This window comes from Zonotrichia albicollis, chromosome 3 (assembly GCF_047830755.1).
Source record: "Zonotrichia albicollis isolate bZonAlb1 chromosome 3, bZonAlb1.hap1, whole genome shotgun sequence".
NCBI classification, from domain to species: Eukaryota; Metazoa; Chordata; class Aves; order Passeriformes; family Passerellidae; genus Zonotrichia; species Zonotrichia albicollis.
The window spans coordinates 10,528,213-10,555,670 of record NC_133821.1 but is presented as its reverse complement, the minus strand read 5'-3'; the positions used below and the strand labels follow the sequence as shown (position 1 = coordinate 10,555,670).

Sequence of the window (27,458 nt, the reverse complement as noted above, 5' to 3'; positions counted from 1 at the left end):
GCTGACTGTGATTGGCCATTAATTAGAAACAACCACATGAGACCAATCACAGATGCACCTGTTCCATTCCACAGCAGCAGATAATCAATGTTTACGTTTTGTTCCTGAGGCCTCTCAGCTTCTCAGGAGGAAAAATCCTAAGGAAAGGATGTCTGTGACAGTAAGCAGCTCTCCTGCTGCTGCCAAGAACTCTGGGGTCCATCCTGGACAGCAGTGAAGCAAATAGACAGTGGGAACGCCCATGCAACCTTGCTGTCTTTCCTTTGCCTTTTACCGCTTGTAATTTGAAGAAAAAACCACAAAAACCCCAAAATCCCTAAAAAGAGGCATTCTCTCCGTAGAACCCAACGTGTTTCCCTCCTCGCTGATGTCCCCGGGTTTGGGAGCCCTGTCCAACCCGAGCCAGCTGTACGCGAGCTGCTCGCAGCCGCCGGCGGGGCCGAGCAAGCAGGACTTGCTGAACACCCCGTTCTGGGCGCTGGGCTCCCTCCAGCACGGCGGCAGCTTCAGCACCGAGCCGCAGGGCAGCGCCTCCCTGCCGGCCTTCCCCGACGGCGGCGCCGTGGCCTGGCCCGACGAGAAGGACTCGAGCTTCTTCCGGACCTTCGGCAGCGCCAACGGGCTGGGCGCCGCGGGGCTGCCGGGCCCCGAGCTGCAGCAGGGCCTGCCCGGCGGCTCCGGGCTGCCCATGGACACGGAGGACATGGGCTGCGGCAGCCTGAGCCTGGAGCGCTTCAGCGCCGCCGTGCTGGGCAGCCAGCGGCAGCAGCCCCCGCTCCCGCTGCCCCCGGCCGGGCCCGGCGCCGCCTTCCCCTCAGCGCAGCCCGGCCTGGCCGAGCCCGCCTACGGCTTCATGGACGCGGAGGGGCTGGGCGAGCCCCGGCTGGGCCAGCAGGGCGGCCTGCCCGACGGGCACTTCTACGACACCGACGGTGTCCACGCCGAGGAGCTCTACCAGTCGTTCCCCTTCGATAACATCCTGCAGAGCTATCACCCGTGAGCCGGCGCTGCCTGCGGAAAGCTCCGCCGGTGCCGCTGCCTGGAGAGGAGCCTTTCATGTCATTTACCCTTCTGGAGTCCCTGCTTTCTTCTCTTTCAGAATGTTGCCGTGCAAGTTTCAGGTTCTAACTTAAAGGTTATTTATTGCAGCCCACAGTGGTGCCCCTAAAGAGAAGGTGGGAGTAGGGTTTGGGGTTTCTGTACCTTAAAGTATCTTGTAGATGTGTTTTTAGAAGTGGGAACTGTTAACACTTAAAGCTTCCTTACCTTTGGGGACTGTAAAAGCTGGCATCTTCAGAAGGGTTAAAGTTTCAAGTACTTCACAGGGTTGAAGTTATTTTGAAATAGCCATTTTTGCTATAGAAATTAAATTTAAATTTTGATAGTACAGAAATTAGGAAAAAAACCCTGCACGTGAGCACTCTAATTCAGTCCTATCTAATGAATGGCACCTGATTCTGCTCAACTTACTTGAAAGATTTGGGTTTTTAATCCCCTTTCTATAAATATTCTCCTAAAATGAGAACGTGTATTGATTTTCCACGCTGTCACCACATTCCGTTTGCTTTGAAGGCAAATTTACTCATGAATTTTTTTTAATGACTATGTCATTGTTAGATATATTTAAAAAGACCGGAAGGTTTGAGTTTTTAAATAGTTGTAAAAGCTCTGTTGTAAAGGAAATCACTGCACAAGACAAGGAACAGAAAGTGAGGACTTGTCTGCACTCCAGCCAGACTGCACAATCTCACAAGCCATGCCCCTGTAGCTTTAGGAATGAAGCTGATATTGCTCTGCAGCTTGTGTGTGTGTGTGTGTGTGCAGCTGCCATGTGAGTGAGATTTGGAAAGGCAGGAATCTCTGGAGCCAGAGTATCCACTTACTCACTCTTTCCTCAGGTATCCTGGCAGTTTCCTGCTATGCAAGTGACTGCTTCACAAAGGCTCAGGTCCTGCCTCCCCAGCACCACCCCCTCCCAGGAGGGCAAAGCCAGAGGCTGCCCTGCTGCAGCCTCACCTCTATTAACAACTTTTAAAGCCATTTCAGTCTGTACTAATTAAAACCACTCCTCTGTCCTCTGTATCAGGGACCAGAAGTTCTTCCCACCCACTTGATTCCCAGCCTTCGCTCTTAGCCTGAGCAGGAGCTGCTCCTGACACCTCCAGCTGGAGGTACCTGGCTGGGTAAGACACTCTGGCCTTGGCAACTTTATTACGCTCTTATTTTTTTAAAAGCGACACAGGGAAATGTCTGAGTATTTCTAAGGGACACAGCTGCTCTTTAGGGCAGGTAAGGTCGCCCTTGTCACCTTTTGGTGATGTAAAATTGCACTATGAGCACAACAACAAAAAAAAGCAACAGCTTGTCCTCAACCCGGCCCCCAAATCAAACAAGCCACTTGAGATGTAGAGTTGTACACAAGGAAAGGTGCTCCAGAACCCCTCTGTGGCTTTCAGGAAAGCAGGGATGCCTTCCCTGCAGGAACCCATTGCATTGGGAGCACTCCAGTGCTGCTGCTGGAGTTGCATCAGTCAGGTGAGCTTTGGAAACTGCTTCCCCTGACTCCAGGTGCACAACAAATTGAAAACTGTTTTAAAGCAGCGTTTTCTCACTTCTGCACCTCTCCTCCACACTCCTAAGCAACAGAAAGGCCAAAGAAATACACAGACAGTTTGAATCGTGTTGTTTATTGTTCTTTTTTTTTTGAAGTTCTCAATTTTAAGTATATTAAATGTAAACATTTTGCTAACTTCAGAAAACCCTCTGCTCACTTTATAAAGCTCTTTGTAGTATAATTTGTTTTTACTGTATAATTAAATATTTTCAAAGTTCTGGTTTCCTTTATAAACGAGTTGGTTTGGTAATTAAAAGAAACTGGTTATACAAAGTGCTCAGCTTCTGCAGCTCCTCGGCTTCGTGACGTCCCTCACCACGGGCAGGCAGGGAAAGGGACAAGGTAGGTTCTGGGCTGCTTATCCTGGGCTTTTTTGGGGTATTTTCTGTCCCTGTTGCTATAAAACCTCAGGCATGTGAGGGCTGATGTGCCTGAGCAGGTTTTGGGGCAGAGCTGTTGGTTTTTAGGCAGAGGGCACCAGGGCACAGATGCTTTTGGCTGAGCTGTGCTGCCAGTCCAGCTCTCTCCAGGCCCAGCTGAGCTGATGCAAAACCAAAATGCAGGGGGAGGCATTAGAGGTGTCCAGCTGGGGAAATACAAGCTGAAATTGTCTCTCACCAAACACCCAGACTGAGCACTCACCAAAATACTCCTAAAAATCAGCTGAAGGCCCAAGTGCAACATGAATATTATTGCTGCAATATTCAGTGTGTGACGGTTGCAAAACTGGACTGGAAACAAAGTTCAGACCCCCAGATTACATTTCTCAGTTTCATTTCTGCCCAAGAACTGCCTCAAGAGCTCAGGGATATTTGCATATCAGCTTCCACCCTCCCCACATTTGGATACTTCAGATTTCCCATAAAAATAACCAGCCTGGGAGTTTGGGAGGGGCTCTCTGCCTTGCAGGGGCTGCACAGGGAAGAGCCTTGTGTGTCCTTGGCAGCCCTTTCCCTCTCCCCCCCAGCTCCATTTCCCCTTGGAGCAGCTCTTCCCATGCCTGCTGGGTCCAGAGAGCAGAGTCTTGTTTACATTTTTTCTGTCCCTTGTAGATTATGGAATTTATAAATTGTATTCTAGCTCACTGTGAGTTTTTAAGAAATCACGCAGATCTGAAATTCCCTTTTGTTTTCTGCATTGAGTTTCTTTAGTTTTCTATCATTAATGACATTTCCTTCCTGGCTGCAGATTATTATCTGAGAACTACTCATGGAATGTGTTGCTCATAAGAGCTTTAATATTAAAACCAAAAATAGTATTTCTGTCTGAATCAAATTTCTGTGTTAGAAAAACAGGAGCTTCTGAATGACTTATGTTACAGACACAAGTTCTGACAGCCCAGCACAGGCAGAGCTTAAAGGAGCTCCTTAAAAATGTATTTATTAACACTTTTAGAGCCTCCAGCTCTCATGGAGCTGTTGTAGCATCACTGAATTCAAGGGAAGGCATCCCAGTCATCCTCCCTGTCCCCACACAGTGGCTTCTCTTGGCAAATGTTACCCTCTTTAGCCCCAAAACGTTAACAAAGAGCTCTGAAATTCCAAACCTTAATTTCTTGTTGATAGTTTAACTCTTCTCTGTACTTCAGGGAAGCACCTCCCTAATGGATTAACATGATCCTGGTATAAAAAATGACTTCCTAAAGATGTTGGGGGTGCTTAGTAGGAAACATTTAAAATAACCAAAGGAAACCTCAGATCTTCCCTATTCCAGTTCCTAGGGTGTGTTCAGCTCTCCCAGGCATCCATCCAAGATGAGGTACAAGAAGAAATGTTATTCTAAATGCTAAATCAGAGGTTTTTATCTCTCTCTCTCTCGATACCAGCACCCTGTGGTACCTCCTGTTTCTGCCTGCTCGTTGACATTCTCGCTGTTCCTGTTTTTCTTTACATTCCCATCACCCACCAGGAGTTCCCAGTCTTTTTGTACATTGTGACTCACTGGGGAATTCCTACTCCTCAAAGGGCTGAGGAAGCCTCAACTCTTGTTTCTAGGAAGCATCCCCAATGTTTTTAAATGAGAAAAACTTGGTTTTAAGTGCAAAGTTTTCCTTGGAAAACTTTTTTTTTTTTTCCCTTTAAAAAGCACTCTGAGAGACAAATCTGCTTTTCTCTACTGCCACTGACCAAAACATAAGCAGAGTCAGGAAAAGTTGGGAGTGGGTTTCAGGTAACTCAGTGTTACCTGCATCCAATAGAAAAAGAGTTGAAAATAAAACCTGGCTTGATGGAGGGTTATAGACATTGGCTCCCCAAAATCTTTTTATGTACAGAAGAAATAAAAGTAAGGCTTGAGATTGAACCAGTACCTGGTCCTGAGTGTGTACAGTGGTGCCCAAGGGTATCCTCTGGCAGATGACCCTGATCCCAGTGTTCAGGGACACCCTTGGCACCCAGGCTGTGACAGGTCCTGCACAGTGTCTGGTCACCAGCTGTGCCAGGGAGCTGCTGCTTCCTCATGCCAGCTCCAGGGTTAATCAGCCAGGCTTGGAGGCCAGTCAACATCAACAGACTAGAAAAGCACAGGGGAAAAAAGGCAGCAGAGTTGGTGTTTTATGGATACCCAGAGAATCACAACTCCTTCTGCTACTCCCTGGCAGCACCACTCTCTGTTGGGCTGCATTTACAAAGGGGAGTAGCACTAGGAAACACATCCTGTGCTAAGGAATGTTGATCCACTTAGAGCAATTCCATGGAAAGCATCAAACCAGGGCACCTCCCTTAGTAATTTCCAGGAAAGACAAACAGCAACCAACTCACCTCTACATCTAGCTCCAGGATGTCAGCAGTTCTGTTCAGGAGGGACCCAATGTTGGGCTTGGTTCTCCCAAAGTCTCCGTGCACAAACTCCTTAATGTAGCTGGAAAACTCTGGCTAAGGAGAGGTGCATTCCACACCAAAGAAATCAAAATGGGGGAGAAAAGTGCTTTTTCTACTCCTAAGTAATTTCTTAGTTAATATCCTGTTGAGCCCATACCTTTCTTCAGGAGAGCACCTAATTCCTGACTTCTGACTCTGGTGCCAAAAACTGCACTGCTGACCTTTATTTTGTTTCATTCCAAACTGAGTAGTGACTTTAGGACAAAACTGTAACTTTTAAGTAGCAGCAATCTCCAGTCTGCACTGAAGTGCATTAAATATTGTGGAAAAGGTCATTTTGGAGGCAAAAAGTTTTCAGTTAAATTAGAAAAAGCTGAAGTGTATTTTAACCAGCACAATTTTATATCTGTCACATACTTAATGAAAACTTAATAATGCACAATTGTGACCTAAAAGCAAATATTGTGCAGAGATACCACTGTGGAAGAGCAGGGGTTTCAAAACACCACAGCCACCTGAGCAGGGAGCTTTCCCTTATGTTGGGGAAGATGAAACAGGAAAGCCTTATAAATATGATTGTCTGGCAAAAGATTTTGAGAATATAGAAACTATAAGTGAGATTGAAATGAAAGCAAGCTTTGAGATCCCTCAGTTACTGAACAACTGGAAAACAATGGTATGGCCAGCTGAAGGTGATCCCCTTTTGATGGAACAACACCCTCTGCCTGCAGACAGGCCCAAGGGGCAGAGCAGACCCTACAGCTTGGCAGAAGGGGCCCAAAGAGGAGTTTGTAGGGTTTAAAATGTAACACAGTGTGGTGATGTAGTGATTCTTATAGGCTGTATGTAAATGCTGTAGGATTTGTATCTTGTACTAGATTGGTTAGTGATCATTAGAATATTCAGCACAGAAGATTTATTGTATTGTAATGAGAACTTTGCTCTCTTATCCTGTCTTTACTCTCTCATCCTCTGTACCACACTCTTGCCTTCTCTCTCTTTAGCTCTCTCTTTACTTCTTTTGGGCCTGAGCTGTGGCTGGCAGCTCCCAGCAGGGCCCTGGAACCCCAAGTTCCACAACCTGGCTGCAGAGATCTCTCATCTCCGTCCATCCCAACCATCCCACCCCTGTCTCTCCCACTCCCTTATGGCAGCCAGTGCCCCAGGAGCTGCCAGGGCCCTCCCTGGCAGGTTGCAGGTGCCAGGATACGTTCCTGCCTGTGTCCTGAGGTGCAGCCTGAAGTGGTGCTGGTCGATGTACTCGCTGCTCATGCTGTGGATGAGGCGGCAGCGCACGGCCAGCGGCCGCCGGTGCAGCACCCGCAGCGGCGTCTTCTGCTCCAGCCTCAGCTCCTGGGCAAGCAGGGACCAAAAACATGAGGGAGAAAAGGTGAAATGCTGCCTGGATTGTAGGAACTGTGTGTGGTGTTAACTGGTCCCATCTCTTTTACCTTGTGCTCAAGATCAGTTAAGTTGCTGTTATCAGTTGAGTAATCTCAAGGCAAGACCGATTTTTTCCAAGTTTATCAAAGGAAAAAGGACAGCCCTCTCAGAGGCCTCACATGAACACAAACTAATGGAATGACAAATACAGAGGAATAACCTTGAAATCTCCATAGCCCTTTGCTGGAATGACTCCAGGATTCAGCAGCTCGCTCAGAGCCTCAGGGCAATCAGAAGAAGAAAATAAATCCCACCCACAAAATGCTTTGTCTAAACTACAGCCAACCCCCTAGAAATAAAAGTGAGGGGGGAAAACATTAAATGAGATTAGATCTCAGAACAGTCTTTTCAAAAGTTCATTCCCAACTCCCTTTCCCCAAGGAGAGGCAGCAGTGTGAAAGGCAACTTGTCAGGAGCAAGGGAAGCTGAAGGAAGAACTTCCCAACAGTTTTTTGTCTGCCTGAGCTGTAATGGCTTTGAGAATGAGCTCATGAGCAGCTCCTATAGGAAATGGTGCATCACACCAAAAACTGAGCCCACTTCAGGCCAAGATCTGGAGAAAGTTCTCATTCCTGCACATGCTGAGCCTTCCTGAGGCCTCTTTGCACTCTGACATAGACATTTCCACCTCCAGGGTGCTGCAGCTGTGGGAGAATGGCTTTGGAGCAGAACAAAAGAGCTTTTCTGCTCCTTTCACTTACACAGGACACTACTAAAGTAACAAAAGGGTGGAGATTTCCTTCTCTCCCAGGATTTGGTCTCCTGGAAGGTGAACATCACACAAGGATTTGTGGTCTCTGCTGACAGCCAACCCCCCTGTCCTGCTGGAGGAAGGAAGGGTGGTATGGAAGTCCCTACAGCAAGAGAAACCCTGATGATAAAAAACAAAACCAGAACAAAAACCAAGCACAGAGCAAGAGGTAGGCCCATGGGTGGCCTGTGTTTAACCCTTCCCTAGGGCACCTAGGTACTGTTTAAATGAGCAACAAGAGCTCCTGCTACCTTGATATCATCGAGAAACGCGATGTCCTCTCTCTGTATGGCTTTGTCTGTCCATATCAAGGCACTGTAGGTCTTTGTCTTCTCCTCCTCACCTTCCTTCATACGACCAATTGCCTCTCTAAACAAAAATTAATTACTCACTTAACAAAAGCATAATTGTACAAGGCAGTGAGCAAGAGCACTTCCCACCTCCCCGAGCGCCGCTTTGAAATCCCTGCCAGCGACCATGAACACTGACCTGGTGACAAGCTGCAAATCTCGAACCTGTATTTTGTCCGAAGAGTCATTAATTGCCTGTGATAGTTAAGGAGAGCACTCAGTTAGCAGAGCTGCTGGGCTGCAGAGGCAGCACGTGCTGCACACGAGCTTTACCTGCTGCAGCCTCTTCATCTCCTCGGCGCTGAAACGGATCCTGCGCGGATTCACCAGCTCCATCGCAAAGGGCCGTCCTGCAACGGGCACCAAAACAAACACACTAACACCTTGTTCTGAATTAATGCTGCATTTCCACAGCCAGGCTGCAAGGTGGGAACACTGCTGCTGCTGCACTAACAGGGACAGGACTGGCGGGCTCAGGGATGGAGCATCAGATGCAAGGGAAGAAACAAGGGAGTTTTTTTTGGCTACTAAACCCCAGTATCAGCAATAAGTGCAAATTATGACTTCCCAGAAGACATCTTGTACAAGTCTGTGCTAATTAAAAAATAAAATAAGAAAAAAAGCTAATTAGCTTATTTTCTGTCACCTACAGCAATGCCCAGGTGCACGGCAATGTTAAATCCCACTCCCTCAGCTCAACATCTGTTGCCAGAGTTGTAACTCTGTGCTCAGGGCCAGGACAATCCCCAGCACAAGCCATGCCAAGAATCACACTACGGATCAGACAGCTACTGAAACACAGAGCTGTTCAGTTTTACTTTTTCTTTCCCTCCTCCCTTGGCTACAGCAGCTCCAGTGTGTTGGAAAGCAGCTGACCTTTAGAAAGGACTCAAGTTCAAAAAGAAAACAATTCCCTTATGCAGTCGCAGTGAGGGAATTACAAGGATCCAGCAGAAAACAAGAGAAGAATCAGTCTGACATAAATGGCTTAAAAGTAGGGAGTGAATAAAATAAAATAAAATAAAATAAAATAAAATAAAATAAAATAAAATAAAATAAAATACTTTTAACTAACTGTGCCTTCCCATGCAGCCAAGGCCACTGAAAAGGGCTCCTGTTTCCAGCTGGTTTTATGAAGTTGTTGGACTTTGGGAATAAATATCTAAATTTCATTAAAATGCTTCTGAGATAAAATTCCAAAGCATGCCTGGTCACACACTTGGCATGCAGCAGGATCTGTCAGAGGAGCTCCACACACCCATTTCATCTCTGTGATTCACAAGGGGTTTCCCAAGCCTTACCATTGCCTAGTGTCCTCACATCCACGTCTTCTCTTCCAGAGGAACTAAAATTAAAGCCTGTAACAGATTTGAACAGGGCAGGTGAGCTTTTATTTTACATTTTTAACTCTCTCTACAGCTTTTAAAAGGTGAAATACTTTCTTTCTAAACTTGTTTGCAAAATCTGCTTTGTACATTGGAGCCTGCACTTCACAAACCATGGGAATTCCTATTTATTCCCAAGTTTCTTGAAGAGCTCTCCCAATTCCTTGGCCTGAATGAGACTGCTACAACCAGAGTGATTTATCCACTGGGAGGAGAAGAGAAGGAAGTAGCAGGGTTTTTTCCAAGCTATTATTTAATGCAGCTTTTCCTTGGGCCTTCTATGTCTGTAATTCCAATCTGTCAGATGACAAACGATGGGCAGTGATTATTTCATCCAGATAATCCCTGGATGAGCATTTAACCTGTGGAACTTTCTGCACTGAGGAAAATAAATGGCCAGAAACATGAGGGGCTCAAAAGCCAGGCAGATCCCGTGGCAAAAACCTTCTTGGTACAAGTCATTCTATGAATTACTGACTGTGAAGTCTGGTTGAGCAAAACCACTACCACATGAAACCAACATATCTGCACCATCAGATCCACTGAGGAGCTACTTTAGCAGGATGAAAGGACCTAATTACTCCCAGATCACAGCCAAATAAAGTTTAACTTGAAAGGAAACAAGAGGGATAAAGAAACATATTTTTTTTTCCATTATACTCCCATATTAACAAGAAAAGAGTCTTCTAGTAGTGATGAAAAATATGTATGGAAGGAGATCTCCTGAAGACTTACTGTCTGCCTTGAATTCTGCCATCAGATGCTCTGAAATCAGTTCTTCCACTGAAGACTCCAGCTTCCTCTCCCCATCAATAATCCAGGGAGTCTGAGGTAAATTCCTGGAATATTTGTTGTATCTTCCTGTAAAAGACAACCATGGTACTCCTAACCCATTCCACAGCCATGAGTGAAAGCTGCACTCTTGCCCAGCACCCATCACTTCCATGGGAGCTTTGTGCAAATAAACTGAGAGCTCCAGGTTGTTTAATGGCAGGAGCATGGCACCAAAGTGTGGGTGACACGTGGCTGTGCCCAGGGAAGGGCAGGATGGACACTGAGGGTGGGCTTGGGGAGCCTGTGGCTGCCCCCCTGCCCCAGGCACCACCCTCCTGTGTGAAACAACTCAAACCAGCTCTGCTGTTGCCTCAAGGCTTAAGAAAAGAAACCCACACTAAAATGCTTCGGCTCTCTACAAGGAGCACCATGCAAGGACTGAAAAGTCCCCATCATAAATGAGGAATGGCAGGAGTCTTGGGAAGGTGCCAGGTAAAGAGATTGGCGTCTTTGGGTGGTGCCAGGGATGTTTTGGTGGCATCTCCATGGCAGGCTATAACACAAGAACAAGCCTGATGTGGATGACCAATATGAGCTTTTTTATGGACAGGTTTGATGAGAACTGAAAATATTCCCAAAGCAAGGAAATAATTCATCAAGGCCAAGGAGCTTAAACTGCTTTCAACCTGAAACCTTGCAAATAGAAAAGCAAAGGAACTCAGAGCAGCTCTGTGCATTGCTTTGGGCCTCTGACAGCTCAGGGGTTGGGGTTTCCTATCATATTTTCCTATCTCGAACAATGTTTCCTTTTTGCAGTTTGAGCAGCAGAAAAAGCCACACAAACAAATGGGGAAACTGAGTAACAGTTTCACTGGGGTAAAGAATGAAAGTAGGGTGACTCATCACACTGGAGCCTCACACTGCTAAATTCTCTTTCCATAAACCAGAAAAAGGAGAGAATTAGATTTGCTTTTTTATTTTTTTTTCCTCTCAGCTCCCCATTCTAATAATTTTAACTTTTGAACTGAACAAGAGTAGGTCTAAAAAAACAGAAGGTGTTTTTTGGTTTGACAGCCCCAAAATCCTTAAAAAAGGTTGGGGTGTAAACAATAAAGGTAAGGTCAAGAGGACAATGTTGTGCTTACAAATTAAGATCCCATCTCATTTATAAAAGCAAAATATCTGGACTGTACTCAATAAATTCTATTCTGGATTTAGGTCTTCAAAAATGAAACACCTGCCTGGATTGTTTATTGGAGCAAAATGTAAACTATAAATAAAGACCAGTATTAAATGACAGGCAGAAAGGGCAAAACCTCTGTTTTGCTCTTCATACTGTTGAATTCTGACAAAAACTACCCAATAAAGCAACTTAAAATAAAGCAGTGGGTTTGGAAAAGCCTAAAAGGAACTGGGTATCTTGGATTCACCAAAACGTACATCTGGCTGTCTAATCAGTAATTTAAAATAAGGAATAGTTTATGTAGAACATCACCTACCCTGCCATTCACTTTCACACTTTTTCATTTTCCATTTCTTTATATTCAGGATTTTTATCAGCACAGTATGTTGGATTTAAATTAAAGGTTGGGTTCTTTTCAGGAATAATCAGTTTGCATGTATTTAAATAAGCTGTTCCTACAAAGGACAAGGAGAGGGGCAGGTACTCTGGCAGGCAGAGGATAGAAAAGTTCAACCATCTCAGCTCAGGGATTGCACTGCCTGAGCTGCTGCTGCTGTCTCACCCCAACCTTTATAAATCCCATTAAGATTTGCAGGTTTGGATGGGATAATAAGCAGAGAAACCCAGATGGTGAAAACCTCTGAATCCAAATCAAACCCCAGGGAAGGGAACTGCACTGCTGGAGCTTGCTGGTGTGGAGGTGCCTTTCTGAAACCATTATTCTGAGGGGATCCGTAATTTCTAACTTTTGACAAAATAGTATCTATAATTCTTCCCCTTTCAAAGCACAGAGCTGGGTTTGTTTCTTTGCTCCTTACACTTCATTACAGGGATTAACAAAGAGCAAGAATGCTCCGGGTCTCAGGGCAGGGTTACAAAGTTCCCTTCACGACAAGACAACAGCAAAGAATGGGATCGATCACTTTACCAGCCACAAAAACTGCACCATTATTGCACTGGATTTCCAGAGCATCACACAGGTTCTTTGGTGAGCTTGGGGGACATGGAAAATGCCTGTGTTAAAAAATGAAAACAGAGTAAAGCATTATCACTACCAGAACATGATGGAGCATCACCAGAGCAGTAAAAAATGCCTATTTTGGCTTCCCACTGTGTGTGATTTTTTACCATTTAACAGCACTTGGTGTTTTCTTGAAACTCAACTCCTAACATTTTAGAAATATGGGAATATTTCTTGTAAAGGGAAGCTTATCTTACAAACTCTAAAGTTCAAAATCATCCTTTTAATTAAAAGATCAGGAGTGATTTTCTATTGCCAGAAAGAAAACATGTTTTAAGCAGTAAACCAACAGAATTTAAACAATCAGAAGTTCTTTTAAAGCCACCACACACCCACTGGATATTTTCTTCCCCTCCCTAATTCTATATTAAAGCACAATACTAAGAAGTAGTTTCAGTATTTACTTACTTGAGAAAATCCTCTTCTTTTATCCTCTCCAGGGCTTTTATAACTGCCATTCTGGTGAAAACAGACTGCAGAGTGAAATAAAAAAATGAGTCAAGAACTAAGAAAAGCAAGGAAAGGATATGCCTGAGGAAGGAAAAAAGCACTGAAACCTACACTGTGCAGTTCTGTCACTGCTCACCTGGGAGCCCAGGTCCAAATTCCAAAACAGTCTAAAACCAGAATCCTAAATCCATGAACAGAAAGAAGAAGTCCAGGTTCCTCAGCCTCCCCTCCCAGCCATGTGCTCCAGCCCTGGGACTGCCCTGAGGGCTGTCTCCTCAATTTCCAAGTTAATGGTGTTTATTTTGCAAACTGGATTGGGGATTTAGGAAAACAAACAAACAAATAAATAAACCCTGGGTGACTGTTTGGGACAATTCAAATCTCGGCTCTGGAGAGTCCCTGGGTGTCTTCAGGAAAGCTGCTCTTTCTCCTTCCAAGCATAAATCAGAGATAACAGCACCCTTCCTCATAGAACAGAGGAGCAGGAAAGCCCTGAAAGCAGCAGCAGGTTTGAATAACCATCTACACAGACAGCACAGACATTTTCCCTCAGAAGGCAGTTTTTACACCACTCCTCTGATTAACACAGCCCTTGAAGCCCAGCTTCTTTGTGAGGACAAACCTCTGACAGCTCTTCAGAGCTGGTATTTTTCTTTAGATTCCCCTACATTTTGTTGCCTGTGTGGATTGAACAGCCAGGCCCTGCTGCTTTAGCTCCTTATGTGGGATTTCCCCCTTTTCAAGGGCAGCAATGCAGCAAGCAGTGAGTTATAACAATACAACTCTAAAAAAGGAGTGCTGCTTATTGGTCAGGTGGAGTAGAGTCAGCACAATTCCTGGGCCAGATCTGCCTCTGCCAAACGCTGGCAGATCTGCACCAGAGAGAATCAAAGGCCTTGCAGTGGCCTCTGACAGGAGTTCCTTTCCTCCCTCTGATCACACCAACTGTCCCACTTGCAGCAGCTTCCCTCTGGCTGGTGTTTCATCCTCGTGTGTCCCCTTTTCCATCAGTGGCTCTGAGCCTGCTCAGGGTCTGCAGCAAGTGCAAGGTCCCTTTTCTGTCCCCCTCCTCCAGAGGCAGGCAGGATAAAACCATCCTGCATGTATGCTGGCTTTCATGGAGATCAGAGCACATGGAAACTGCAGTGTGATCATCTCCCTTCTGGCTGCCGAGTCTCATCTTCACAACGTGGCTTATCTGAACTGCTTCACCCACAGAGAGCTGGAGGATCACCTTTCATGCCACTTTTAATGCATGACAATCAAATTCCTAGATCTTAAGGGAGGTATTTACAGAGAACCTTCCCAAAATGGTGGCCTTTGGACAGCCTGGGAAGTGAACAACCTAAACAAAAGCACCGAGCTCTTGGTTTTCCTAAGCTGAGAACTGTGAAGTGAATAAAGGAGATGACTTTATTTTCACACAATTGGAAACTAGAGAGCTTTTTGATGAAGGGAAAGCAGACACTGAGCACTGACTGAATACCCAGGTAAGTTGTAGGCTACTGCTGTGAAATTCTGAATGCCAGAGTAGAAATACAATGATGAGATCTTACCTGTTTGTTCTTTGCTGGTTTGAAACAGTCTGGGCAGGCTGTGGCTCTAAACACAGAAATGAAAATCAGCTGCTCCTCTTACAGAGAAAGAAACGGACAGACTCACAAGCACAGCATGTCAATGGTTTTGTACCCATACATCCATGTCTCATTCCACAGCTTAGCTCAAAGTTTCTAATTCCCTTTATCCTAAAAATGGTGCAGGATGTGCATTGCTTGATCCAGGGAAATCATGGACAAAGCTCTGCTCTTCTGCTCTTCCCAACACCATGTGTCAGATTTGAGATGGGATGGAAAAGCACACAAATGTAGCTTTCAGTCCTTTCCAATCCTTCTCAATAAAGGCCATGATTAATATTTGAAGTTTCAGGCAAGATCCACTGACACCCTGAAATCTGTACTTGCCTTTCTCAGACAATACCCACCACAAACCTGAGATTCAAAGTGTCCCTTCTGGAGAGGAAAATTCAATTTCCCACTGAAAAAGTAACCCCAGGTGCTCACCACGAGCTGTGCTGTGCCTGTTTGAAAGGAAACTTGGCTGTTTCACGAAAGTGAAAGCCCAGTCAGTGAAACAAACCCTTTTTCTGATCAGCGTAGAGGAAGCTGCTGTTCCTATTAGTGCATTTCTGTGTATGCAGGCAGAGATGATTTCTGGATTTCTATGTATGCAGGCAGAGCTATTTCTGACCTCCAACCCAAGTTACCATGTCTTGCTGGTGCTTTTCAACACCTCTGTGACTCCCTCAGACTCTAAGGAAGCAGATTTTGCTGTTTTGCTGTTTCTATACAGTCTGTGACCCAAAGCAGTGCAAACTCCCTCTTCCAAAATTTCAGTGTCACTTTACCTTAAATATGAACTGATAAATGCCAATTCAATCTTCCCTGTCACACCACAGCACACCCACCTCCACCCAACTGTGTAAGAAAAGGTGAGAAACTGCAGTGGAAATCCACTCCCAAAGCACACCTGGAGCTCTCCAGGTTGCCACAAAGTCACACTTTATTCCACAGAAACCATGACTTGTCAGACTACTGTGATAATTCCCAAATTCACCATATCTCCCTGCAAACCAAAGCCCTGCCTCAGAATGTGCCCAGAGCCAGCCACTCCCACAGGCAGAACACCCTGGCACCTCAGGAAGTGCTGTGTAATTAATTTAGGTGATGTGCTGCACTTCAGAAAGTGTCTCGAGCCTTAATTGCTGTTTAAGTGAGCAACAAAGAGGAGGCAAATAAAGGGATATTGTCAGGTCACATGGAATAACCTGAGTAATTGCAAAGTGGAATGGAACTTCTTTACAGCTTTCACCTCTACAGCTGCTCTGCTTGGAGCACTCACACTGGCACCATAACATGCTCAACAGCAAAATCCCTGAAATGCCAGAAAAAGGATGGAAGGATGAACAGAAAATACCAGTGAAGAGGTTTCAGAGGAAAGAAGTAAAAATAAATAAATTAGAACAAAAGGGTGCAGGATGGACAAACACTTCAGTTCTTTACAGGATTGCAGCAACCATTATTTAGAGCAGTGGTTTGGCCCCACAATTTTCTCTCTCTTTTGCCCAGTCTTGAAGAAGCTGGAAAGGAAAGATGTTCAGCAAACACTGGTAATAATTGTCCCTAATACTGGTTCCTTCCCAAACTTCCATTCCTTCATCCCCCACCTCAGGACAAACAAAAGATGCAGCTGTGGAAAACCAAGAAGGTGGTGGATTGAGCACTCAAAGATCACAAATTGCCAGAAGATAAATCAGGAGATAATCTGAGATAATCTGCAAGAGAAATCTGCAGGCTCAAGAAATGAATTCACATTTCAGCAGAGACGTCTCTGCTTCCTTCCATGCTGAGATTTCACTTGCAGGAGGTGCAAATTAACTGAGTGAAACTTTAGGTTTTCCAGGAAGCATCAACAAACAGGAAGAGTGACCCTAATTTTCCAGAATACACTACGGCTAGATTTTAAGAAATCAGATGAAATGGCAGCTGAATTCACAGAACTGTTTTGCTGCTTTGTGTACGGCAGTGCCCTGCTGGGCCAGGCTAGGGCTCTGTGCAGTGGCCAGGGAATTTCTGTTTTCATCAACCAGCTAGGCTGGATTAACTCACTTCAAAGCCTTTCCTCCTGTCCATGTGTCCCACAGGAGCAGGAAAACTTAGGTATGACCTCAAAAGATTCCCCCACCTGCAATTACATTGTTCACATTTTTAAAAATTATACACTTTGAGGAGGGCTGAAATTGAAGAACTTATCTGAATGCCCTCCTTCCAGTTCAAATCAGAATTTCAGATTTTTTTTTTTATTAGCAGAATTAACCAGAGATGGTTTAACTTCAAGCTCTGCAAGTTCACGTGGACATGAGGAAATCTAGATGAAGGCCACATTCTAGTTTATAAACACTGCATATTGTCCTGTGTAACAAATCAAACCAACAATATTGCACAACATTTAGATAAAGATCTTTTGTTACATGTAGAAACTTACAGGAAATGGCACTCCTCGTCTGTTTCTGGGTGAGCAAAGACCACACTAACTTCAAACAAACTCTAAATTAAAAAAGAGAAAAAAGAACAAGGAGGAGGTAAGGGAGGACATTCTCAAGCACCTCTATTGCAGTTGTAGGACAACAGCAGAGACAAAAGAGAGCATAACCCATCCATTTACGTTCAGAGCCATGACAAGGTGTGCCAGAGCAGCGTTTGCCTTGCTGAAGCCACCAAGGATGACATGAGAGCCCTTCAGAGGCACGAGTGCCCTGCCCTGGTGCCACCCCGTGCAGGCTGGGGCTGAGCCAGGGCTCAGAGCCCATTACACACCCAGAGCCCTCCCAGGAGGGCAAGAGAGATAAAAACCCTGCAGGAGCCACCACTGGGAACTCTGCCAGGGGTTCTTTGCAGTGCCTGCATGGCCTTGGGGCACAGCAAGGCAACATCCTGCAGGACTGACAGCTAGCCCAGGAACTCCAGTGCAATCTCAGTTCCTGCCCCAATTCCCTCTCTGGCCCTGGGCAAACAACACTCATCACTTGTGTTGCTCAGACAGCAGAACACCTCAGGAGGGCCATTGAAAAGATTGGCTAATATTCAAGGGCCTTGGAGATAAAGGGCACAAAAAACCAACTTTAGTGGTACAGGGAAGGCTGGGGTGGCTCCTGCCTCAGTGGTGGGAGCTTGTGCTAACTCGGTGTGAGAGGAGTTTGGTTCTTCCTGGATCATCTTTAGAGCGACTGAGTGGGGTTTTCTTCACTGAGACAGAAGGGATGCTTTCAATTAGCCCTCCTGGGAAAACACAGCCTGTAATTATTATGGAAGCTGAGAAATAAAGACTAACTGAATCTAGTCCTGGGGTCAGTGCTCTGGCTGGTGACAAGTGAAACCTACAGCCAGCCACAGTGCAGAAAATGTACACTCAAGACAATTCAAGGAGCTGCTGAATTTGGCAGTACCTGATTGCCATGTTCAGTCAGTGCCTCTCAGAAAGATTTTAAGGATATTAATCAGAATCTGCAAGTTGGAAACAGTTTGAAAAAAACATTTCCACTGCCTACTTTGGCTATTGCAGGTCCCAACAAGCCCATTTCTAGTGTTCATTAGAGTGAACAAGGACCAGTCTTTGCTCTCTTGGTCCATTTCAGACATTTATTTTACCCACAGAACCTGAACAAGCGCTGGCAGTGAGAGCAGAGCAGGGAAGGAATGTGGGAGCATTGCTCAGCTCTGCAAAACAGGGATCCTGGAAAGGAGACAGCTGGAAAAGTCTCATTAACAAAAGGAGATGGCACAAGAGATTTAGCACAGGCCTGTGGTGCTTTCAGCAGATGCAAAGATCTGTGTGTACAAAAATGAACATTGGGCCCCTCAGGACTCCCACTTGGAGAGCTCTGGTAAAAGAACTTCCCTACAGTGAATTTAGGAGGCACTCATCTTTGTTTCTCTGTTAATAAGGAAAGAAGGATACATTTTTATTTCCCTACCATGTGTATAAGTGCATAAATATACACACACACCCCCATATGAAAAAAGAATGAAGAAACAAAAGTGTTCTGTTATTTATACAAGACCTTTCCGTCAGCAGGAACACCCAACTCTTCTGCCAGCTGGGGATGAATAATCCACTTGTAAACTTCCTTCAGCTGAACAATGTCATCCTTAGCCAAGGGAAGGCCCAGATTTCTGAATCACAAAGAAATAATGACTTGCACAGGGGTCTGTCAGAAATAGATACATGACATACAATATTGCAGGAGGAACTTAAGTAGCTCTTGCCAAGTAAAATGGATTATTTGATTTTCTGTGCACTGAGGAAACTGATGCCAGAGCTTGCTGGGAGATCAGAAGCTGCAAAAGTCTTTCCAGAGACTGCCCAGAGAAAAGCTGAGGAAGGGAGAGATGCATTTCAAACCCCTTGTTAGGGAGCTTAGAGAGCAGAGATAAGAAACCCCAAGTGAGGTCAAACCAGGTAAAAAAGAAAAAACCAAAACACACAAAACCCAGCTGCCACCTTATTCTTTGTAGGCATCAGGTAAATGGGACTATAAATCAGCATTAATGTAGAGAAATGGTGTCTGTATGAAGAGCTTTGTCAGACAGACAGACAGACAGACAGACAGACAGCAACAGCAATGGCTCACCTCATCTGCTGCTTCACCCCCAGCCAAGCAGCACGCTGCAGGTCACCAGCCATGCCCAGGGAAAAGAGAGGAAAAAACAAAAGCAAGTGAAGTTAAGGCTCAGAACTGCCAACAATCTGAGACACTCTTTGCAAAGGGAGAAGTGTTTTTAAAATTCCTGACAAAAAAAAAAAGTATCAGGAATTTAGCTTTGCTTCAGAAGTGGAAAGATGGGATTGCTGTGAGTTTTTATTTCCAAGACATCACTTTGCTCTTCACATCAAATCCTATTTCTAAGACATCACTTTGTTCTTCACATCAAATCCTATCTGGGTTAAAAAAAAAGGCATCATTGAACACTTTGAAACTTGCTGTTAATACTGTAACTACAAAAAGACTCTAAGTCATCAGTTATCTTCCATGAAACAAAAAAAAAAGTGTCTAAATGAATGGGATGTAAAAGCTGATTGGCATAAATTAATAAAACCCCAAATTCAGCTATCATCCATTATAAAAAAATGGAATTAAAATATACTTGGTCTTACTTGGTAATCACAGAATTGAACCCAACACAGTTTAGGTGAATAGGCTAAATTTGGAAAAGGGGAGGAACAGAAGGAATAATTCTAGAAATCAGAGGGAACTTTCAGTACAAATGCTCGAGTTCACTAACAATTAGTAAAAAGAGAAAAACTCCCCTCAGAACTTCCTACAATGAAGAACAACAACAGTTTCAGTTCTCCTCTACTAAAAAATGCACTAGGACTGGCAGGAAAGGACTTAAATAATTCAGCCTGTGTCTCCCTCCCCACTGGAGACAAACTCCAAAAATCAAATTGTTTGATTTGAATCCACCACAATGAAAGAGTTTTCAGTCTGTAGGCTGCAGGCCTTTAAACCCCTTCCCCACCTTTTATTTCTCATGTACTTCAAGAATAACCTCCCCCAAACTCTGCTGAGAGAATCACTGTGCATTGTCAAGGAAATAATTCTGAGGAAGAGGTTTGGAAACAGCTCTCAAACTTCAGGATCACATGGATATCAGAAGGAACCACATCAGAGATCCCTTTCTATGCTGATAAAGAACTCAATCAACAAAATAAGTCTTTTATCCTTCATTTGGTGCACCTAAAGGAATGAGGGAACCCTAAAAACAGTGCTGGGAATGAAGAGGGAAGACATGAACTTTGTTAAATCCACGATATACAAACCCTCACAGTGCTGAACAAAACAAATGCAGTGGTAGTGATGAAATGATGTTTGCTCAAATCCACTGTGATTCATGGTCCTGCATTTGAAGACAGCATGAGTAAGGCTGCTTCACTTGAAGCACACTGTAATCCTGTTTGCATAATAACCCAGATAAAATCATAAATAAAAATAGCTTCAATTGAAATTCCTTGAACGTAGCTCTGAACTACAGGATGTGACAACCACAGAGCTGGGCCTAGCAAGCTGCATTTGACAAATGCCAATTTACATAGAAACCTCTCTCATGCCTTCACTTACAGCACTTGCAGGTTTGGGATGTTTGGGACTCAGGGGGAGCCTCATCACACTCCTCATCCCTGATTTTCTTGGGATAAAACTACAAAATAGACAAAACTTCTGCATGGGAGTAGCTGTGCTAAAATGGGAGCACAGGTCAAATTTCATCTCCTCTCTCTCTTGACTTCCAAGTTGAAAGAGAATTAAAGAAATTACTTTTCCCTCCAATTAAGGGGAAACAATAGATGAGGGTACTGCAAGCACAGAAGCCAAAAAGATCCCAAATTCCAAATCACATCCAACCACCAAGGCAGCCAAAGCCCTGCCCTCCCTCCCAGCTGAACATGGAGCAGGGGATCAGATCCCTCTCCTTCCTAATTACTTGATGTTTGTGAGGAGGTTTGGAAATGAGAAATGCTCATTACAGAGCTGAAGCCTGCAGGGCAATGCTCAGCAGCAAACACATCAGTGGCACACAAGGCACTTATTGATCAGGAGCTGCAGGATGGGATCCCGGTGCTGCCTGAGGGAGCACAGCTGAAACCCCAGGTGCAATCCCAGCCCAGCACTGCTCCAGTGCCTCAGCAGAGCCTGGAGATGGGGAATTGCAGGATGAGGCCCAGCAGGCTGCAGGGAGCAATGGGTGCAGGTGTTATTTGCATCAATGTCCTTGCAGCAGGCACGGGATGATGGATCAGGAGTGATCTGCCACCCTTCTGAAGGGCACCCCTCACCTCACATCCTAATAGAGCTGTCTGGCAGGAACCTGGGACTCTGGATTTATGATTTATTTCAATCAAATCTGCTGCTTGTGGAAGAGGCAATTGCTTCCTTGCATCCCAGACACAAATACTATGCAAATGCAGATTTTATGTCCTGCTCTTCTCCAGCTCCCCTCGTACATTTTCCACTTGGCAGGATGACAAGTGTCATAATTAAATGGGATGAAGGTAACACTCAGAGGCAGTTTCTGATTTTATTTTTGTTAAAAGAGATAATGGAGGAAATCTGTGTGTCACACCAGAGGACAGTGGGAGAGAGGCTGCCTTTGGGTGCTCTTTGATGAGAGGATTCCACATGTTCTTGTACACAGCAGGTCAAAGAATTAAAAGCAGAATGTAACAAATGGCCTCTTTTCAGCACAAAGCACGTTGAGATATTCTGATATCTGATTTTGACATTTTCAGATATTTTCACATAATGTGTTGCTGCTTTTCTGTGGATGTAAAACAGCTTCTCACCTATTTATTTTTAAGTAATAAACTTAAAAAGGAGGTAAATAAAGCTCCATGATTTTTAAAATTGCTCTTCCATCATCACCCCTTTTCTTCCTCCTCCATCACCCCTTTTCAGCCCTGCAGCTGGAGCAAACATGATGCTTGAGCATTTGACAAGAGGGGAAGGATGGAGCAGAAGGGACAGCAGGAACTTCTTCATCCAAACCTTCTCCTACCTGAACTAAAAGTGCTTCCAAAGGGAACAGAGCCAGTTTTGGAGTTCCTACTCACTCACTTCTCTCCATCCATTGATGTGTGGGCCACAGAACACTTCTGACTGCCCTGCTGTCCCCAGAACTGCAATGCAACACCACCCTCTGCCGAGGCTTCTGCAAACATCAGCTGCTGCAGCTCCTCAGCTGGGCCGGGCTTAAAGTTGCACTCACTCACTAAGTTCAGCCTGACCGAACTCTGGGGGTGCCACAGCACCACAGGCACCCCAGTGCTCACCTGGCCTGGACCTGCTTTCTGACAGACCTCACCTTTTGGAGGCACCAAAGCCCAAAGTGGGAACCAGGGAGGTTCGGCCAGCCAGAAGGACAAAGCAAACACAGCAGCTCTGCCCAATTTAGGACAGGAAGCAGAGAATCTTATGCTGCAGAGGATTTAGGAGTGGAATATTTGATAGCTGTGACAGTGGCCCTTGCTAAGAGTACAAACCAGCACCACACGGGCAGCAGATTATTCACCCAACTGTATGGGAGCAGAAGGGATCTCACCACAGCTCTATTCAGAAATCCAACTCCATCTGCTCCTCTTTCTGCCTTCTTCACTGCAGCTTCCACCACATCCCAGCCACTCCTGCACAGATTTACCTGCTGCCCTTTAAAACACCACTTTTACATCACTTTCAGAACAGTACTTGTGTTTTATTTTATATCAGAATGCACAGGAAGATTACAAAATACCTCACACCTAAATGTGTTTTCCCATCATTTAAAATGCTGAACACTTCAAGAGCTCGTCCTCAAATTCCTTCATTTGCATTTTGCACTACCAATTACCCTTTATCCCTGGAAAGGGACCAGCTGGGCAGCTCTGAGAAGATCCACAAAGCAGGGCTGGCATCTGCACCTGAGGGTTTCACAAACTCCTTTAGGTCTTCAGATGGAAGGTAACTCCTGGCCTAACTGAAAGCTGAAGTGACTCAGGCCCTTTATTAATTACAATAATGCTCACCCAGAGGAAGGGGAGAGCAGACTTCACCTCCAGCATGGGCTTCTGGGTTTTTTTTAACAATAACAATTAAAAATCAAACCACCTCCAGCTCATGCATTCCACAGTTGCTTTCTTAAATATGTATTTAATTATTTAAGTTGTTATTTAAGTTACTTACCTCCCTGACAGACAGCTGTGGGGGCAGTGACACAGAAAATACAAAACTGGTGAACTGGTAGTCAGCCGAATTCACTTTTTGGCACACCTGCAAGAGAAGGAGCTTAGTGTGAAACCACAGCACTGGGACTGAGCTGGTAATTTTTGTTCCAGAATAATCACTGTGAATTGATGTCATCACCCACTCAGAGAGATGCCCAAGGTAAAAACCAGAGTAATCACTAACAACTTATTGAAATACAAGCTTTTCTGTTCTGTTAAGAAAAGTTACTAATCACCAGTATCCTTGGTGCTTTGAAACACCCAAACTCACTCTTTCAAGGCCAGGACCAATTGTATATTGAAATTTTAAGGTGAAATCAGCATCTCAGAGAAGGAAATTTCTGTATAAATAAGTAGGTTTTGTGGTGCCTTAACCAGTGCTGTCAGATTTTCCATTCAGAGTAGCTCTGAAACAAATCTCAGCAGTGGATTCTGTAAAAAGATACAGATTCTGCCGATGGAAACAAAAAAGAAACAATTATGTCCTGCAGCAACAGAAACTATGTATTGTGCTTTCCGTCTAGTCCCATTTTTGATACATTCCTGCCATTAAATCAAATCCTTTCAATCAAAACTCTGTTAAATATTTCAGGTGCCAGTGTGAGTTTTCTAGAAGATATTTCAGCTGGAAGTATCCAGCTGATATTGCTCACAATTGCTCAGAGATGGCATTTGCAAGGCTCTGTGCCCGCATTCTCTCCTAACTCACATTTCCTCCATTATCCACAATCTGCTGCATCACCAAAACATTTTCTTGCCCTGTGGTACTTCATGAAGTCAGGTTCATGCTGTCATTAGAAACATGTGGTGCAGAGAGCAGCACTTGATGAGTCCTCATTTTCCTATCACATAAAAAGTGAAGAGTTCCTCAGAGGTTTTCCCTGAAAGCAGCTGAACCTCAGGTCACCTCCTAAATCCGTGTAACCACGTGGCTGTTGGTCCTTTCCTTGGGAAAGTGTGCTCCCTGCAGTCATCCCATTGCACCTGCACTGCTATTTTTTATTTAAAAAAGTGCCACAGTGACAAATCCTGGGCAAAATTTGGTGCCACCACTGCAGATGCAACTTCCCAGCTGCACTGCTGGGTGTGCAAACCCTGCCCAGGAGCAGGGTGGAGCAGGATTCTGCCATCTACATTTCAAATCTTCAAAACAGGCAAATGTTTTGGTCTGTTGTCTGCTCTCTTTCTTTCCAAAAGAAAAGAGAAAATATTTATTTTGAAGAAACAACAAAAAAACTGCTCAGTGCTTTCCGTCACCACCTCTATCCTGTAGGACCCAGCATAAAGAAACTCCATAAAAGTACCCCCCAAAGGTGAAAAATGTACCTTTTTAACAAAGTCAGGCTCACAGAACTCCTGGAGAATTCCCAAGCACACGTTGCAGACCCTCCCAGCAGAGCTGTGCAGGGCAGCATTCCCAGCATTCCCAGTATTCCCAGTATCCCCAGCTGAGGGGAGCTGTGGGGTGGCCCCGTTGTGGTTCAGCTCAGCAGCCCCTTCCTCCTGGTGCTCCAGCCTGAGTCTCTTACAAGGGGGGTCAGCCACCTCCAAACACTCTGGGCCTTCCTGTTCCAGGCTGTTCCTCAGGAATTCCTGCAGGTCCTTCAGCAGATCCTGGCACAAACAGAGCAAACACAGCCTGGTTTTTGCTCCTCTTTAACACACACCATCCCCACAGGGCAGTGCAACTGTGTTTGCTCCACTTGAGGCTCAGTGGATGTCATTAACAACAGGGAATTCATGCCCAAAAACACCTCTGAGACACAATTCAACAGCTCCAAGCTGCATTTCTCTCAGAATAGAAATTTCCAGAGAAAATATTCCTGAATAGACTTGTCTATCACCCAAGAACGACAACGTTTTCCAGACCTGGCTTGCAGAAGCACTTTTATTTTTGCCCCAACACTATTCCATGAAAAGAGACAATTAGTGCTTTCTTGTCATTTAGATCATGTTAGAATTTAATTCCTTCACCCCAACAGGAACAGAGTTGGCCACTACAATAAAAAGAAGAGAGAGCAGACACAGGTAGGGGTAAAATGAAACACACAAAGTAAGAATTCTGTATCAGGAGAGAAGCCTTCAAAAATCAACAATTACCTGCACATCTCTGATTCCTGGAAGGATGAGAGACAAGACATAGCTCAGGGAAAAGGATTCATTAAGAGGATTTCAGTAGGGAAGACAGCAGTTACTGTGCTGTTGCAACTCAGAGGAAAAGCAGGTAGAGATGCAAAAGGATAAAAAATGGTACAATGAATGAACACTCCTCAAATAATTGATAAAAAATGGAAAAAAGGTGGGGAAGAAAGGTGTTAAAAATGAATTGTGGAGAGTCTAAACTTGAGCAAAGGTAAAACAATCAAGACAGACACAAAGCATAAAGACAGGGGGCTAGAGAAGCTAAGGAGGATTTCTCTGATTTATCCTCAATATTTGCCCCACAATTCTTCAGTTCATCCCCCTACCAAATCTGCATTTTCCCAGAAATTTCCTCTCCATTAAAGGCACAAGCAGGGTTTTACAAGACTCCTTTTCCTTTCAGGGGAAAGGACAGCACAGGACAGACCTGTTGTGGGTGTCTGTAGAGCAGCTGCGAGCCCACAGAGCAGAACCTCAGGACACATCGTGGGCACGTGCCAGCGCCAAGCAGGAGCTGAACAACTGCTCTGTCCTTCTCTGCCACTGGAGACATGCTGGGCAAGCCTGAAATTCAGCAAAGAGAAAGGCTCAGAACAAACAAACAGCTCAGCTAAGACCCAGCTGCACCAGGTTTAGAGCAACTGGAGTTTTTGTGGCCTCTCTTGGATGCTCATTTGTTTAAAATCACAGGCACGAGGGAAGTGGAAGAACAACCCAAAAAGATCACTGGCTGCAGGAAAAGCTTCTGTATTTGTTGGGTTTTTCCTAGGAAACCTGAACTCAAGTTCTGACAAGGAAATGCTGAGCTTTTGCCCAGTTTTATCCTGGATAAAGTACATGGTATGCCAATCTTTACTGAATGAAGGAGGGTGGAGCTGAGACACATTAAGGCCAATTTAAAATGGGAATTTCTCCTAAAATTGCAGTGACTAAAGAATCAGGGTGTTAAAACCACAAGGAGAAAAAAAAAAGATTTATAAGATAAATAAGATTTATAAGACAAATAAGATTTATAAAATAAATATTTATTTCCCCTCTCAATATAGAACTCATTGTGAGAAATCTCATAATGCTTTTTTGGTTTTTTTAATATCACGGCTAATTTGGTTTCCTGTCATTCTCTCTGCCCAGAACTTTAGAAAAGACTGGTTTTGTGGTTTTTTTTTTTTTTTAGCCAAAATGTTGTGAACTCAGCATTTTTTTGGAAGAAGCGAGAATCACAGTGAGGTGCTCACCCTCACTGGACATCAAGGGAATTTCAGGAGGCACATAAGGAAAACCACAATCGTTCACACAAAGGTTTAACGAGTCCATTGTGGGAATAAATTCAGCAAGGAATTCCACAGCACTGATGAACCACCCGATTTTGCTTTGGGCTTAGCTCCTGTAAGCAACACTTGATACTCTGCTAATTCTTGTGTCCCAAGGGATGGATTTATCCATGATCTCCATGGCAGCCACAGCTACACCTGCAATTCCCCATCCTGCTCAGGAATCCTGCAGCCACTGAGAACTTCTGCACCATGGAAAAGTGATTAATTCAGTGAATTTCTTTAGCCTGGCTTTGGATGCTTCAGGGTAAGCTGTAAAAACCAAGGGCTGCCTGGGAAACTCCAAAGCTGCTTTTAAAGGGAAAGAACAAACACACACAAACGCGATTTTACGTATTGGCGACCTCAATTCAGCTCCATGCGGGGTGAATTATATGCACTTAGATTGGCACGGCGTGGCACACGAGGGTATTGCACTGGTAAATGTGACAATATTCCACTGGTAAATGTGACAATATTGCACCCGGTGAATGTGACAATACTCTACATGGTAAATGTGACAATATTCCACTGGTAAATGTGACAGTCAATATTCCTGACACTTGGTGGCAGGGTGAGGAGAGGAACCGCGGTCCCGCTCCGGCCCAGCGCCTCAGGGCGGAGCCTAGAGCCCCCCATCTGTGAGGGGAGGGGGCGCAGGAGCCCCTTTCCGGCTCCGTTCCCATTCCCGTTCCCATTCCCGCTCCCATTCCGATTCCCATTCCCATTTCCATTCCCGTTCCCGCTCCCATTCCCGCTCACCCTCGCTCGGCGGCCCCCGGAGCCGGCACAGACCCGCTCAGCAGAGGTGCAGAGCGCATCGTTCGGCCGGCTCGGTGGGGCGCCGCGCCCGTAGGGCGGCTGGTGGAATAGCTCGGCGCTCCCGCGTGGCGCCTGCCGGTGGGCGG

General features: G+C 45.0%; 2 protein-coding genes across 3 annotated transcripts in view; one reads left to right on the top strand and one right to left on the bottom strand.

Moving 5' to 3' along the window:
* The window catches only part of REL (REL proto-oncogene, NF-kB subunit), a 30,687-nt gene extending 26,456 nt beyond the window's left edge, over positions 1–4,231 (top strand). For both annotated transcript variants that reach the window (XM_074536646.1, XM_074536647.1), the window contains one exon: positions 342–4,231. In XM_074536646.1, the coding sequence (XP_074392747.1) occupies positions 342–1,000 (659 nt within the window). In that variant the 3' untranslated portion in view covers positions 1,001–4,231. The remainder of the gene's footprint in view (positions 1–341) is intronic.
* Positions 4,232–4,843: 612 nt separating this feature from the next.
* PUS10 (pseudouridine synthase 10) lies at positions 4,844–27,442 on the bottom strand. The gene is made up of 18 exons (XM_005486808.4): positions 27,313–27,442; positions 25,668–25,804; positions 24,425–24,712; positions 23,058–23,144; positions 18,978–19,012; positions 18,408–18,519; positions 16,832–16,893; positions 14,347–14,392; positions 12,749–12,813; positions 12,248–12,333; positions 10,098–10,223; positions 9,279–9,335; positions 8,251–8,327; positions 8,117–8,172; positions 7,879–7,996; positions 6,644–6,786; positions 5,374–5,473; positions 4,844–5,125 (listed from the first exon to the last, which is right to left on the bottom strand). Exons 2-18 carry the CDS (start codon positions 25,791–25,793, stop codon positions 5,087–5,089), a joined length of 1,623 nt encoding a protein of 540 aa, XP_005486865.2. The 5' UTR covers positions 25,794–25,804; positions 27,313–27,442; the 3' UTR covers positions 4,844–5,086.
* Between the last annotated feature and the right edge of the window lie 16 nt (positions 27,443–27,458).

Bases quoted from the DNA above. Each gene is read 5' to 3' on its own strand.
- PUS10 (XM_005486808.4), bottom strand. From the start codon at position 25,793: ATGTCTCCAGTGGCAGAGAAGGACAGAGCAGTTGTTCAGCTCCTGCTT. The intron at 12,814-14,346 runs GTAAGATCTCAT...TTCACTCTGCAG, and splicing joins AACCAGCAAAGAACAAACAG to TCTGTTTTCACCAGAATGGC. The intron at 8,173-8,250 runs GTAAAGCTCGTG...TAACTATCACAG, and splicing joins AGATGAAGAGGCTGCAGCAG to GCAATTAATGACTCTTCGGA.